Genomic DNA, 14,576 nt, shown 5'->3' with positions numbered 1-14,576 from the left:
GAGAGGGGAACCGGCCAGGCAGAGACAGCAAGGGCGGTTCGTCGTTCCAGTGCCTTGCCGTTCACCTTCGCACCCCTGGGCCAGACTACATTCAATCATAGGACCTACTGAAGAGATGAGTCTTCAGTAATGACTTAAAGGTCGAGACCGAGTCTGTGTCTCTCACATGGATAGGCAGACCATTCCATAAAAATGGAGCTCTATAGGAGAAAGCCCTGCCTCCAGCTGTTTGCTTAGAAATTCTAGGGACAATAAGGAGGCCTGCGTCTTGTGACCGTAGCATTTGTGCAGGTATGTACGGCAGGACCAAATCGGAGAGATAGGTAGAAGCAAGCCCATGTAATGCTTTGTAGGTTTGCAGTAAAATCTTGAAATCAGCTCTAGCCTTAACAGGAAGCTAGCATTGGAGTAATATGGAGTAATATGATCAAATTTCTTGGGACCTAGAACTAGCATCTCTGTTTTGTTCTAATTTAAAAGTAAAAAAGTGCCGCCATCCACTTCCTTATGTCTGAAACACAGTTTCCAGGGTAGGCAATTTTGGGGCTTCACCATGTTTCATCAAAATGTACAGCTGTGTGTCGTCCACATAGCAGTGAATGTTGACATTGTGTTTCCGAATGACATCACCAAGAGGAAGAATATATAGTGAAAACAATAGTGGTCCTAAAACGTAACCTTGAGGAATGCTGAAACGTACAATTGATTTGTCAGAGGACAAACCATCCACAGAGACGAACTGATATCTTTCCGAAAGATAAGATCTAAACCAGGCAAGAACTTGTCAGTGTAGACCAATTAGGGTTTCAATCTCGCCAAAAGAATGTGGTGATCGATGGTGTCAAAAGCAGCACTAAGGTCTAGGAGCACGAGGACAGATGCAGAGCCTTGGTCTGACGCCATTATAAGGTCATTTACCACCTTCACGAGTGCAGTCTCAGTGCTATGATGGGGTCTAAAACCAGACTGAAGCATTTCGTATACATTATTTGTCATCAGAAAGGTAGTGAGTTGCTGCGCAACAGCTTTTTCTAAAATGTTTGAGAGGAATGGGAGATCAAGGTTTGGCTTTTTCAAGAGAGGCTTTATTATTGCCACTTTTAGTGAGTTTGGTACACATTCGGTGGATAGGGAGCCATTTATTATGTTCAACATAGGAGGGCCAAGCACAGGAAGTAGCTCTTTCAGTAGTTTAGTTGGAATAGGGTCCAGTATGCAGCTTGACGGTTTAGAGGCCATGACTATTTTCATGAACGTGTCAAGAGATACAGGATTAAAAAACTTGAGTGTCTCCATTGATCTTAGGTTTTGGCAGTTCTGTGCAGACTCAGGACAACTGAGCTTTGGAGAAATAGCAGATTCATCATTATCTTTTTCATCGAAGAATTTCATGAATTTATCACTGCTGAAGTGAACACTATCCTCTCTTGTTGAATCCTGCTTTTTAGTTAGCTTTGTGACAGTATCAAAAACACATTTTGGATTGTTCTTATTCTCCTCAATTAGGTTGGAAAAATAGGATGATCGAGCAGCAGTGAGGGCTCTTCGATATTGCACGGTACTTCCAAACTAGACGGAAGACTTCCAGTTTGGTGGAGCGCCATTTCTGTTCCAATTTTCTGGAAGCTTGCGTCAGGGCTCGGGTATTTTCTGTATACCAGGGAGCAAATTTCTTGTGACAAATTTGACTTTAGGGGTGCGACTGCATCTAGGGTATTACGCAAGGCTCAATTTGAATATTATCTGCCATGACTACAAGTTCCGATAGGAGTTCAGGGAACTCCGTGAGGAACGCTGTATACAGCCCAGGAGGCCTGTAAACAGTAGTTATAAAAAGTGATTGAGTAGGATGCATAGATTTCAAGACCTACAGACCGGTTGTTTCTGAATGGCACCCGTCTATCCTGCCGACATGGGCGCTACTACGGGATTAGCGTAAAGATGGAAAAGAAATTGCCGTATCTGGCGTCTGAGAATGGCCGTGTTCGAGCGCATCAAAACCGTGATGTATCATGGGTAAATTGTGATCGACGGACTAATCTACAAATAATATTGAGTAGTTATTTATGATGCAAGGTGATTTGTAGATTAGTCAGTCTCGCCTTTAAAGTTAAAGGGATACCGTTTTTGTCAACATTTACTTTTCGTAGCAGGTTTAGGAGAATTAGGTTACGGTTAGGGAAAGGGTTAGCTATAATACAAAAATATATATAGTTTTTACATCAAATTTGACAAAAGCTGTATCCCATCTAGACATGACCCCTTTAAAGTCGGCTGCAATGTCAGACTGCCCAATGGGCGCGTTCGAGCAGATCACTTTTGTCAAGTCGTTGACCATCGGTGGTCACGCCTTTCAAAGTGTTTTGCATTATTGGGCTAAAAATTGTCCAACTTCCGTCTACATGTCGAGTGCATGAACTTTACAAAAATCATGTGATCAAAGGTCATGATGTTTTGACTGCCAGTTTCTGCAGTTGGTCTTCACCAACTTCATCCTGCAGCCATCACCTGCATTGTGGGAGGCTCTATTGTCAACCAATCATTAGAGTGTTTTTGTTTGACCCACCTGAACATGACCAAAGACTGAAACAGGAACCAACTTTGCTGCTATTCATACAGTGGATATAAACAAATGAATGTGATATTTGAGGCTCTCTCAATGACTGTACAATGTACACACATATGAGTTTAGTTTGTGAGTGTGTGATATGGGGGTTAGAGACATTATAAAGAAAAACCTTTATAAACAATGGCAACACTGCCATGTTGATCTGTACCTTGCTGTTGGAAAACTACATTAGTGTCGACTTTCGGCTGTCACAGATGCACCTCCCCCGACTTTCATCTACAGTAGGTTGTTTTCGCCTTACCACTCAAATGAGCCCATAGTCATGGATCAGGTCAGAGAGGAAGAGGCAAAGCCAGGTTTCACTCTTCCCAAAATCTATCCAAAATAAGCCAATGCATTTCTATGGGCTTATTTTGAACCTAAGCTTGTCGCCAGCCTTCCCGCCTTTGGGACAACAACTCCCATCATTAGGGTGGAGACATGAGCATCTCATTATATACAGCTCCCATCAGGTGCTGATAATGGCCTTGTTCGAGAGGATCAAAACCACAATGTATCATGGGTAAATTGTTACTGACTGACTGATCTACAAATAATAATGAGTGTTATTTATGATTTGTAGATCAGTCAGTCAGCAGTCGTTTTGATGCGCTCCAACATGGCCATTGTAACAGTGTTGATTCCATCCCTCTACTCACCAAAGGGATTATCGTCTATATGGGGGTAGCCTATTAGCGTTCAGAGAGTGAAACACAAATATGTAACATATAGAGCGAGTTTTCCTCCTATTTTCATTTCCCTTCTATTTTACCCATAGTCATAAGAATCTGTTGCATTCCAGGTAGGATCGTTATATCAATGTGCTTCCTGAGATGACACTACACATTGTGATACGCGCAAACTTTCGCCGAAAATATGTATCTGGAACGCACCCAGAATCTACGCATTCTACGTTTGTCGACTGTTTACTAGCCATCGGATTACGATTTGGAAACATTGCCTAAAACGCCAATACGGTAGTATTTTATTCACAAAATGACAAAGCTGAAGCTGCTAAATGTCTTTTTAAGTGAGAGATTAGCTGCAGCTGCTAAAGAAATATTTGTAGAGGTGGAAAATATTGTTTTCGAGTACCAGGAAGAAATCACTCGTTCAAAGGCAGAGAATGACCGTCTTCGCGGGCTACTGGACGTCGCTTTCCAGTTTACGCCAGGTTAGGCTGCACACCGATAGCCTAGAAATGTGACAATGTTTAATCTTTATTTTACTTTAAATGTAATCGTTTAAATGTCAATGTAATTTAAATCAATTTTAACATCCCCTCCATGGTGGTACCGTACGTGCTTAGAGTCGAATGTCAGAACAGTGCACTGTTAGGCACCATATCATGTCTGACTACATATCTTCCTTATCTTCTCTTCCCTAGCACAACAGCCCATTCAGCTTATAGCCTCTGATGAGGAGGTTTCCCCTAAGCATCAGCAGCACTGTGAACAAGAGTGGAGCCCCAGTCTGGCCCAGGAGGACCCAGAGCCCACACAGTTTAAAGAGGAACAGGAGCTCAGGACCAGTCAGTTGGAAGAGCAGCTTCAAGGGCTGGAATCAGATACAGAATCCATATTCACTCCTTCCTGTGTGAAAAACGACCATAATCAGGATTCGTCTCAGCCCTTAAATGTTTACCAAATTCAAACTGTGGAGATCGGAGAGGGAAACTCTCTGTCTCTCCCCGCCAACAAAACTGAAGCAATCAAACCAGAACCTGAAGGAGAGGGCTTTGAAATATCCGAACCAAGCAATCCACAATCCTTCTATGCCATGAATCTAGACAATGCTGAAGCTCAGTGTGAAAATGGTATATATTTCAATGAGATAGACAGTGATGGACTTCCCTCTGAGTTTGAGGTACCACAGCCAAATCGACCAAGGAGTGCCAGGAGAGGGCAAATAATATGCACAGCGAAGAACGTGAAAAGGAACCCTGATGAGAAGCCGTACCAGTGCAACGTCTGTGGGAAAAGTTTTCATCACATGTCCAAACTTAGAACACATCTAAGGGTACACACAGGGGAGAGGCCATTCAGCTGTCCAGAGTGTGGGAAATGTTTCAGCCAGTCTGGCGAAGTCAACAGACACCTTAAAACACACAATCGGCACAGGGCCTATTTATCCGGCCTATGAGGGAGATGCACCCTCTCTTGTGTCAAACTATTAATACAAAAAATAATAAAGATCGCTGTTTTTTGTTAGAAAACAAGTGTTCTTGCTATTTATTTATAGGAGGTAGGAGATATTATGCCTACCATTCCACTCAGTCAGTAGGACAGTAATTGTGTGTTTGTCCTGTGGCAGTTGTAATAGCATTAGCCCAAAATGACTCCAATTGTTATACAGTCTTGTTTACCAATGTACACATTAAATCCATTCAGAAACATATTTGGACTGACTCCCTCTTGGCACTCATTGGACCCTAAGTGTAGGCTTAATCTCTGTTCATGTTGTGGTATGAACGCTGTTACTTAAAACAGAAAATGTGACTATTGTACATTAATATCTTTATTGCATATTTTGTGGTGTTTGAACATGTCTGTTTTCCATTGGGGTGTTTTATAGCCATTAGTATTGCCTGATTTGGACTTGCTACGTCAATCTGAAGGCCCTTCAGATCTTGGACCCTGGAGATCACAGGGCATGGTCGAAAAACGGCCAATACATTCATTGCACTACTAGTTTACTGTATTTTAAAACATTTTGGATTTGGAATCAGGGAGATTATCACAGAAAACCTATAAATTCTATGGATTATACAGGAATGCTAATCTTAGCAAACTGTTTATCGCTCAGTCACACAGACCATGTGTTATGTTGTTCCTGCATTGGTTTACACATGAACATGAACTGTATTTATATTACTGTAGCGAATTCGGGTGGTAGCCCCGACCGGGACTCAAACCCGATTCCAGCGACTGTCAAGCCAACACATTAACCATTACGCCAAGAGTGCCAAACCTCTTGAATAGGGTTGATAGGTGTTGGGTTAAGGTCGCTACACTACCCCCTTCCTTCGGTAGAGCGTGTCCCCACACTTCTCTGTACCGAGTCCCTCACGTGGATACGCTTCTCCGATGGCCCCACGGCTTCTATCCCACTTCTGACACCAGTGTAGCAAATTTGGGGGTATCCCCGACCGGGACTTGAACCCGGGTCCAGCGACTGTAAAGCCAACGCCTTAACCGTTAAAGGGATACTTCAGGATTTTGGTAATGAGGCCCTTTATCTACTTCCCCAGATGAACTTGTGGATACCATTTTTATGTCTCAGTAGCTAGGTTTCCATCCAACTGGCAATGGATTTTCATGCGAATATAAATTTTTTTTGCATAAAAACAATATGCGTATTTTCCCACCAGAGATGTGTTTCCATCAAATTGACTTGTTGCAGATAAAAGGCTGTACGTGATGACATAGTGCCCATAAAAATAACTTTTGCGGTTAAATTCTCATGTACCGAATAAAAAATACGAGTTCAAATGACTTTCCATCACATTTTCACTGATGGTTTTCTCACAAAATATTTTAATATAGGGAGTGTGCCCACTCTGGTATTGGAACGTGCGCTCTAGAGCCTACATCCCGTAAACTAAATTCTGGACCTCGAAGCCAGTTCCACTGCATTTTTTCATTGTTCCCCTCTAGTCAGGGACTGATTTATACCTGTGACACCAGGTGTGTGCAATTAATTATCAGGTAGAACAGAAAACCAGCAGGCTCTGGACTTTGAAGGGTAAGAGTTGAGTACCCCTGGCCTACATGATGAGATTATTATAGCAGCCAAGCATCAATGATTATGTCACAAGAATAATCCCCTCGATATTTATTGGCGTATTTTGTTTTCTCGCCATTTGGAAAGTTTACCAAAACAATGTGTTTCCATCAGGCCTGTCATTACATGTTTTATCTGACATGTACTTTACTCGCATAAAAAGGTTGGATGGAAACCTGGTCTGTGTCCAGTATGAAGGAAGTTGGAGGTAATTTCACGAGCCAATGCTAACTAGTGCTAGCGCCTAGCAAATACTGATAGACTTTCAGTCAAATGCTAGTTAGCATTTGAGCTAGTGCTATTTAGCAAGTTCCTTCAAACTGAACGTAGAGACACAAATGGTATCCACGAGTTCATCCAACTCTGGGGAAGTAGATAAAAGGGACTCATTGCCAAAATCCCAAAGTATCCCTTTAAGCCAAGAGGTCCGAACCTCTTGAAAAGGTGCTAGGTATTGGGTTGTGGCTACATTATAAACATCACAACACATTTTCAAATGGCACAAGAATGGGAAGATCAGGGGCCAAAGGACTGCACCTGGTTCGGATTTCTAATAAATATGCTGTGTCTCTTTAAGAACAAGTTGCCCGTACAGTAGGTGGCCGCAATACACCAGTAGGTGCATTCTGCCATAAAACTTTAAAGAAGAAGAAGAAGAAGAAGAAGAAGAAGAAGAAGAACAACAACTTGTTTGTCACGTGTCCCTATGCAGTTTAGAAAGTTTGACAGCAGTTTTACAACATCAGCTGACGTTAACATAACTGTTCAAGCGAATGTAAACGGAAAGTTCAACCCGCTACAACATTTGTAAGTTTCTTCAGGTATAGCGAACAAACTCCTGAAACTCGAGCATGGAAGTTGTTCAGGTAAGTCGGTTGACACGAGCTATCGTTACATTAGCTAATAGTTAACGTTAGCTAGTGAAGGTGGCCAACATTCGTGACATTTTAGTAGACCATTTAAAAAATAATAGTTACTTACCTGACATGTCACTTGACCACCGTCATGATTCAGGTGTTTTTTCCCCCCAACTTTAGAAGCTGCTATCGGGATTCAATCTTGACCTGGGACTGTTGAAAGAACCTCTGGGATTTATTCGGGTTCTAGAATGGGTAAGAGACCCTCTTAATCCTTTTAGAGGACTTCGCCAAAATGTAATGTGTTGCAACTCATTGCTATGTCTCTCTTTGTCTTGGAAGTTGTCACATACACTAAACTTGCTAGTTACGTCAATTAACTAGCTAGTTTGTCATGTTCTTGGTTAATGTTCCGCGCTAGCACTTACTTGTTTTTTGTTGTTTAATTTCGGAGTAATGTTACAAAGTGTATTGATTCAGATAGTGTACTAGATTGTCATACCAGATAGCTAGTTAACTTGGTAGCTAACGTTAGTTACAACTCAACCGCCAAAGCATATGATAGCTAACGTTAGATCTCCTCGACAACGCCCTTTTCAGCGATTGTCTATGTAGCTAGGACTCATAGCTTCCCACCTACAACAGTTGGATCAGGTGACTGACAAGTCACTCCTTCAAGATGATCATACAAGTATAAGTGCATTTCTTGGGTTGTTATAGTAGTTATTATACACTACATGACCAAAAGTATGTGGACACATACTCGTCGAACATCTCATTTCAAAATCATGGGCATTAATATAGACTTTGCTGCTATAACAGCCTCCACTCTTCTGGGAAGGCTTTCCACTAGATGTTGGAACATTGCTGCGGGAACTTGCTTCACTTCAGCCACGAGCATTAGTGAGGTCGGGCACTGATGTTGGGCGACTAGGCCTGGCTCGCAGTTGGCATTCCAATTCATCCCAAAGGTGTTCGATGGGGTTGAGGTCTGGGCTCTGCAGGCCAGTCAAGTTCTTCCACACCGATCTCGACAAACCATTTCTGTATGGACCTCGCTTTGTGCACAGGGGCATTGTCATGCTGAAACAGGAAAGGGCCTTTCCCAAACTGTTGCCACAAAGTTGGAAACACAGAATCGTCTAGAATGTCATTGTATGCTGTAGGGTTAAGATTTCCCTTCACTGGAACTAACGGGCCAAGCCCGAACCATGAAAAACAGCCCCAGACCATCATTCCTCCTCCACCAAACTTTACAGTTGGCACTATGCATTGGGTCAGGTAGCATTCTCCTGGCATCCGCCAAACCCAGATTCGTCCGTCGGGCTGCGAGATGGTGAAGCGTGATTCATCACTCCAGAGAACGCATTTCCACTGCTCCAGACGCCAATGGCGGCAAGCTTTACACCACTCCAGCCAACGCTTGGCATTGCTCATGGTGATCTTAGGTTTGTGTGCGGCTGTTCTGCCATGGAAACCATTGAATGAAGCTCCCAACAAACAGTTGTTGTGCTGACGTTGCTTCCAGAGGCAGTTTGGAACTCGGTAGTGAGTGTTGCAACCGAGGACAGATGATTTTCCCGCGCTTCAGCACTGAGTGGACCCCTTCTGAGCTTGTGTGGCCTACCATTTCGTAGCTGAGCCGTTGTTGCTCCTAGATGTTTCCGCTTTACAATAACAGCACTTACAGTTGACTGGGGCAGCTCTAGTAGGGCAGATATTGGACAAACTGACTTGTTGGAATGGTGGCATCCTATGACGGTGCCACGTTGAAAGTCACTGAGCTCTTCAGTAAGGCCATTCTACTGCCAATGTTTGTCTATGGAGATTGCATGGCTGCGTGCTCCATTTTATACATTGTCTGCAACGGTTGTGGCAGAAATAGCCAAATCCACTAATTTGAAGTGGTGTCCACATAATGTTGTGTGTGTGTATCTGAGCCATGTCACTTTAAAAAAAAAATGTTGGTCCAGTGTTCCTCATTCCAGATATTGGTTACCATGCAGGTGCTTGACTAAAAGTGGCACGCTAGCTAATGCATAGTAGTTCAAGCTGCATTCATGCCCTGACTGTCACATCAGTTAATAGTTAACTTTAGCTAGTTAGTTGTCACTGATCTATAATCTGCTATATGTCATGAGTATAGACTGCTTTACCTGCTATGACCTAGCTAGATCTTGACTGAGAATGGATTGTTGGTATTTTTATGAGAGGAACAAAGTTGTTGCAGATGCAGTATGACCACAAACTGAGAGCTAGAACCCTATTTGCAAGGTCCTCATGCTCATTGGTAACCAGGGCAACTAGGCGTCTGACTTCATTTAGTTACTTTCATGAGTACAAGGACATGGAAATTCCACTTATGATCTACAGGGTAGGTAGCCTAGCTACTGATTTCCTAACGTGGGCTTTCTTTATGGCTGAATGAGGGCTGCTTAGCAGTGCTGCCTCCTTAGAGCTACATTTACGGAGAGAATGTTAGTGACTATTTATGTGACGTGAAGCCCAGTGACACTTCAAAGTCCTTAGTTTGTCACTAGCTGATTTCACTGTTTGCTTTCGCTGCTTATAGGCTACATCAAAGAAACACCTCTAGTCAGAATAATTCAACCAAATCAAACAGCTCACAAGCAACGCCCACTCGAAGAATGTTGTTTAAATTTGGCCCAGACAGAAAGTGGAATTGCCCAGCCCAACACATTGGAAGGACTTAGGCCTACATGCCTTACACTGAGGAGAGGCATTTTGCTAATGAGCTGATAGTGTATCATTTCAAGCAGGCCTTGCTATGTGATGAAGTGACATTTTTAGAGTCGTAGCCAGCTGGCCAAAGTGAAGACTGTCAGCAGCTGCAACAGAAATAGCTTGGATTCATGAACTTATAGCCTGTCTGAGTAGCTGTCTCAGGATACAAGGAGGAGGACCACTGGTTCTGATCAACAAGCATTCTGTCTGTGTGACGATCTGTGTGAGTGTATACAGTACCGGTATGTGTACATAGTCTGTCGTGTTTTATATATATTTTTATAATTAAGTATTATTATTATTATAAATTTTTGGTGCAAATATACATACATACATACATACATACATACACACATCTATATATCCTTTAAAAAAATATATTTTCCTTTATTACTTTCTAACCCTACCACCACTCCCCTATTTGGAGTAAACTAGTGAACATCAACACTTAGGCCTCTACTTCCAGCTTATACATACTATATACATTTTATGGACACAGTCAATTTTACAATAGTTCTATTTTGTTTGTTTTTACTCCTGAACTTCCTCAACCTCTCAGATCATTTTCATGATGTCCATCTGGTTTGCTTTTATATGCCATATCTTTCAAACTGTGCTCTTTAACAAAAGCTCTCAACCTATATACGTATTATGGACACAGTATGTTTTACATTAGTTATCTTGTTGTTATTAGTCCCAACCTTCAGTCTGTCGTGTTTGTGTAAGTGCAAGTTTAGCTTGTGTGCTTGGCTAACTGTTGAAGGCAGTTGAGGTACTGTCTGTGTGTGTTTAAGGTGTGTGAAGTAGTAGGGCAGGCATTGGCCAGGACCTGTAGGCAATAACATTGGCATTTATCTTTTAGGTTGGAGCTTGAATCCAATCCAGGCAGTCTAGACACAAATGTCATTTTTAAAACCACTAAGCTTTACATGAACCCCTACCTTAACCTAAATTAAGAGGAAATGGCTCATGTGCTTTGACCATAATTCCACTTTTGTCTATTCTAGCATGGCTGTCTAGTGACTACCCTCCTCCCCCTCCCCTATGTGCTGTGCCAACCAGCTACATGCCTTTCTCTGGCCAGAGAGGAGAGTGGCCAGTTACTAGGAAATGCACTGTAAATCCTGGCCAGCGCTGCAACACTACATTCTCAGAGCGTCAGTGCAGAGAGGGAGTGGAGGCAGGGGTTACTTTATACACACCACTGATCCCGGTGCTAAACCCTGGCCTGCATGCTGCTGCATGGTATGAGGGGTGTAGAACGAACAAGTTCAAATGAGCCAACCTGTATCCATACTATGTCTGTGGCTGCTTCTTTAAGATGTGTTCTTTAGGATTAGCTTTATTGCAGCATTTAATTGTTTGCCTTCACCACAGGCCCCTGAAGAACTTGTGTAGACTAAATATAGTTGAAATGTTGGAACAGAAGCATGAATTTACCTCTGAAAACAGCCTAGCTTAATTTTCAAATAAATTATATTTATTTAACCTTTTATTTAACTAGGTGTATTTAAAATGGGTGGGATGCCTTTTGTTCCTTGATTTACTGATGTTTCAACAACTTCTGACTAAGCTTGGTTTCAGATCTGTTTGTGCTCTTGCCAACTCCATTGCTGTTATTGTCATGTTTGGTATGAGAATGAGTGACGAGTTGACATGATGGCACAAACAGACTGGCACTTGGGCTATCTGACTGTCATTCATGTCATGTCTACCATGACAACAATAGTCAGAGGAGTTGGTTAAAACGCCTACAAATCTAGGACCAGGTTTTAAAACAAAGGAAGGCCTGCTAACGTTCCCATATCATCAACTCCTAACTATACTGTGACTGTACTAGCCTATAGGTGTGCCCCCATTCTCAGTCAGTGGGAGGTTGGGTGTGTTACTTACTCAGGGAACTGCATAGTGGAGGGTTTATTTAGAGGGTCAGTGGCTGGGGGGGGGGGTCGCTGGAATGGTCAGGGGTTTAAGTGGGGAGGAATTTGAAAGCTGATAAATGTTTTACAGCGCCAAACACCTGAGAGATGAAACCAGTTCCCACAAAGTTCACTTGACCTCAGGCTACTACTACTACTATCACAGTATGCTTTTCTCCCCTGTATGGCTCTGATGCCCCTGAAATACTAGCAAACTAAACTCCAGTCCATGGTTAAGGAAGTTTCTGATTAACTCCAACAACGGAGTGGAGCAGAGACCAGGCTTTGTGGAATCTAGGTCCGACTACATCGATTCGTCCAAGATCAATACTTAAAAAATGTAAATTATGAAACACTAACCTTGTACCTATGTCTGTCCTCTGTAGTTGTGTGCCTTTCTTTGTTTGCTGAAATCCATACCTTTCCATTAAAAGTTAATAAAATACAACCACCGACTGTTTCCTTGTGCATGTGCTAATTTAATTGCTACATTTGCGCTGAATTGCCATCTTCATGCAACAGCAATGAGCAAACAGTAGGTTGTATTTGATTAACGTTTATTGAAAGGGTATGGATTTCAGCAAACAAAGGCACGCAACTACAGAGGACAGACATGGGTACAAGGTTAGCGTTCCATAATTAACATTTTTGAAGTATTGATCTTTGGTGACTCGACGTAGTCGGACATAGATTCCACAAAGCCTGGTCTCTGGTCCACTCCGTTGGTGGTTCATCAGAAACTTCCTTCACCAGAGGATTAGGTTCAAGGAGTTTTGAAGAGGAAATGGCAAACTGAAGACAGCGGTGCAGAATGCCTCAAGATAAAAACGTAATATTCAATATCTGTAAGTTTGACTAAATATTAGCACTTCACTCCACATACTCGTGGGCAATACACTTTTAATCTGGATAACACAAAACAAATTAGAAGGCAACAGAAATGTATCGACCAATACAGTCAACACCCAAACATGTCAGAGAGTAAGCATGGAGAACCAATCCCCAAAAGAAAATTATACTCCTCGACGGACACAGACGATTTATGCTTTTCACCACCGGGAATGGTAAGTGTAGAAACCGACTTGCTAAAGTTGATAAATTGGGTACAGTCAATACTATTGAAACGGACGTTAAAGATCTTAAAAAGGAGAACATATTTCTGAGAGAAGCCTTACTTGAAATACAGACTAGATCTATGCAATAATCTGGTACTTACTGGTATTAAAGAAAATGAGGGTGAAGATCCTGAGTGTGGTGAAGTAATTATTTCTTAAAGTGCTACAGATCCCAGGTAATGTTGTAGACAAAATCAAACTCGAACGTGTACACCGTTTTGGACAGAGATCCGAGCGCCCAATCATTGCCAAATTTGCATTATTCTTAACGGTAAAATAATGGTTAAAAGCCTGGTCAAGAGACTCGCTGGCATGAAAATAGGCGTGACTGATAATTTCCAGAAGGAAATTGCAGAACGGCGCAAAGGTCTGTACCCATTCTTCAAGGTGAATAGACTAAAAGGGAAACGTGTAGCTCTCATAGTCGATAAACTGCATATTGATAACCAACTGTTCCGAGACACCAAAACTACTCCATGGCTATTCTAAATAATACCAAGTTCCCATAGAGAAGTGGAATAATGGAACACCCAATACTATCCATGGTAGGGATTGTAATAAAAAAGAAACAGGAAAACAATCAAATACAACAATTGATGAAGAAATAAACCACAAATACACTATTCCATTCAAGATGGGGATTGTTGTAAAATGATTAGTATTCAACTTTCTATTTTATAATATTTATGAATAGCTAAAAGACAGCGTTAAAAATGATAATTATTGAACAAACACAACTTCAAATATAAGGAACTGGAACACAAAAGCCCGAAATTAGGTAGGAATCAACATGGTAGGGATAAAAACACAGCAAACCGAGGACATGCAGTGCATTCGGAAAATATTCAGACCCCTTGACTTTTTCCACATTTTGTTACGTTACAGCCTTTTTCTAAAATGGATTAAATAAATAAAAATTCCTCATCAATCTACACACACTACCCCATAATGACAAAGTGAAAACAGGTTTTTAGACATTTTTGCAAATGTATTAAAAACATATATTTACATAAGTATTCAGACCCTTTGCTATGAGACTCGAAATTGAGCTCAGGTGCATCCTGTTTCCATTGATCATCCTTGATGTTTTGATAACTTGATTGGAGTCCACCTGTGGTAAATTCAATTGATTAGACATGATTTGGAAAGGCACACACCTGTCTATATAAGGTCCCACAGTTGACAGTGCATGTCAGAGCAGAAACCAAGCCATGAGGTCGAAGGAATTGTCCGTAGAGCTCTGAGACAGGATTGTGTCGAGGCACAGATCTGGGGAAGGGTACCAAAAAAGAATCTGCAGCATTGAAGGTCCCCAAGAACACAGTGGCCTCCATCATTCTTAAGTGGAATAAGTTTGGAACCACCAAGGCTCTTCCTAGAACTGCCCGCCCAGCCAAACTGACAGTCCACTTGGAGTTTGCCAAAAGGCACCTAAAGGACTCTCAGACCATGAGAAACAAGATTCTCTGGGCTGATGAAACCAAGATTGAACTCTTTGGCCTGAATGCCAAGCGTCACGTCTGGAGGAATCGTGGCACCATCCCTACGG

At 42.0% G+C, this 14,576-nt stretch overlaps 2 protein-coding genes across 2 annotated transcripts in view; both read left to right on the top strand.

Annotated features, from left to right (window-relative positions):
• The first annotated feature begins 3,499 nt into the window (after nucleotides 1–3,499).
• LOC311133647 (uncharacterized protein) lies at nucleotides 3,500–4,998 on the top strand. Its single transcript, XM_084167176.1, has 2 exons — nucleotides 3,500–3,782; nucleotides 3,996–4,998. Exons 1-2 carry the CDS (start codon nucleotides 3,605–3,607, stop codon nucleotides 4,748–4,750), a joined length of 933 nt encoding a protein of 310 aa, XP_084023302.1. The 5' UTR covers nucleotides 3,500–3,604; the 3' UTR covers nucleotides 4,751–4,998.
• Nucleotides 4,999–7,053: 2,055 nt separating this feature from the next.
• The window catches only part of LOC311133759 (synaptophysin-like protein 1), a 31,768-nt gene continuing 24,245 nt past the window's right edge, over nucleotides 7,054–14,576 (top strand). The window contains exons 1-2 of the mRNA XM_084167314.1: nucleotides 7,054–7,257; nucleotides 7,429–7,503. Coding sequence (XP_084023440.1) covers nucleotides 7,243–7,257; nucleotides 7,429–7,503 — 90 coding nt within the window. The 5' untranslated portion in view covers nucleotides 7,054–7,242. The remainder of the gene's footprint in view (nucleotides 7,258–7,428; nucleotides 7,504–14,576) is intronic.

This window comes from Coregonus lavaretus (genome assembly GCF_964263955.1).
Source record: "Coregonus lavaretus genome assembly, chromosome: 8".
In the NCBI taxonomy this organism is placed as follows: Eukaryota; Metazoa; Chordata; class Actinopteri; order Salmoniformes; family Salmonidae; genus Coregonus; species Coregonus lavaretus.
The sequence above is the reverse complement of the archived record's forward strand: the minus strand, read 5'-3'. Positions and strand labels throughout refer to the sequence as shown.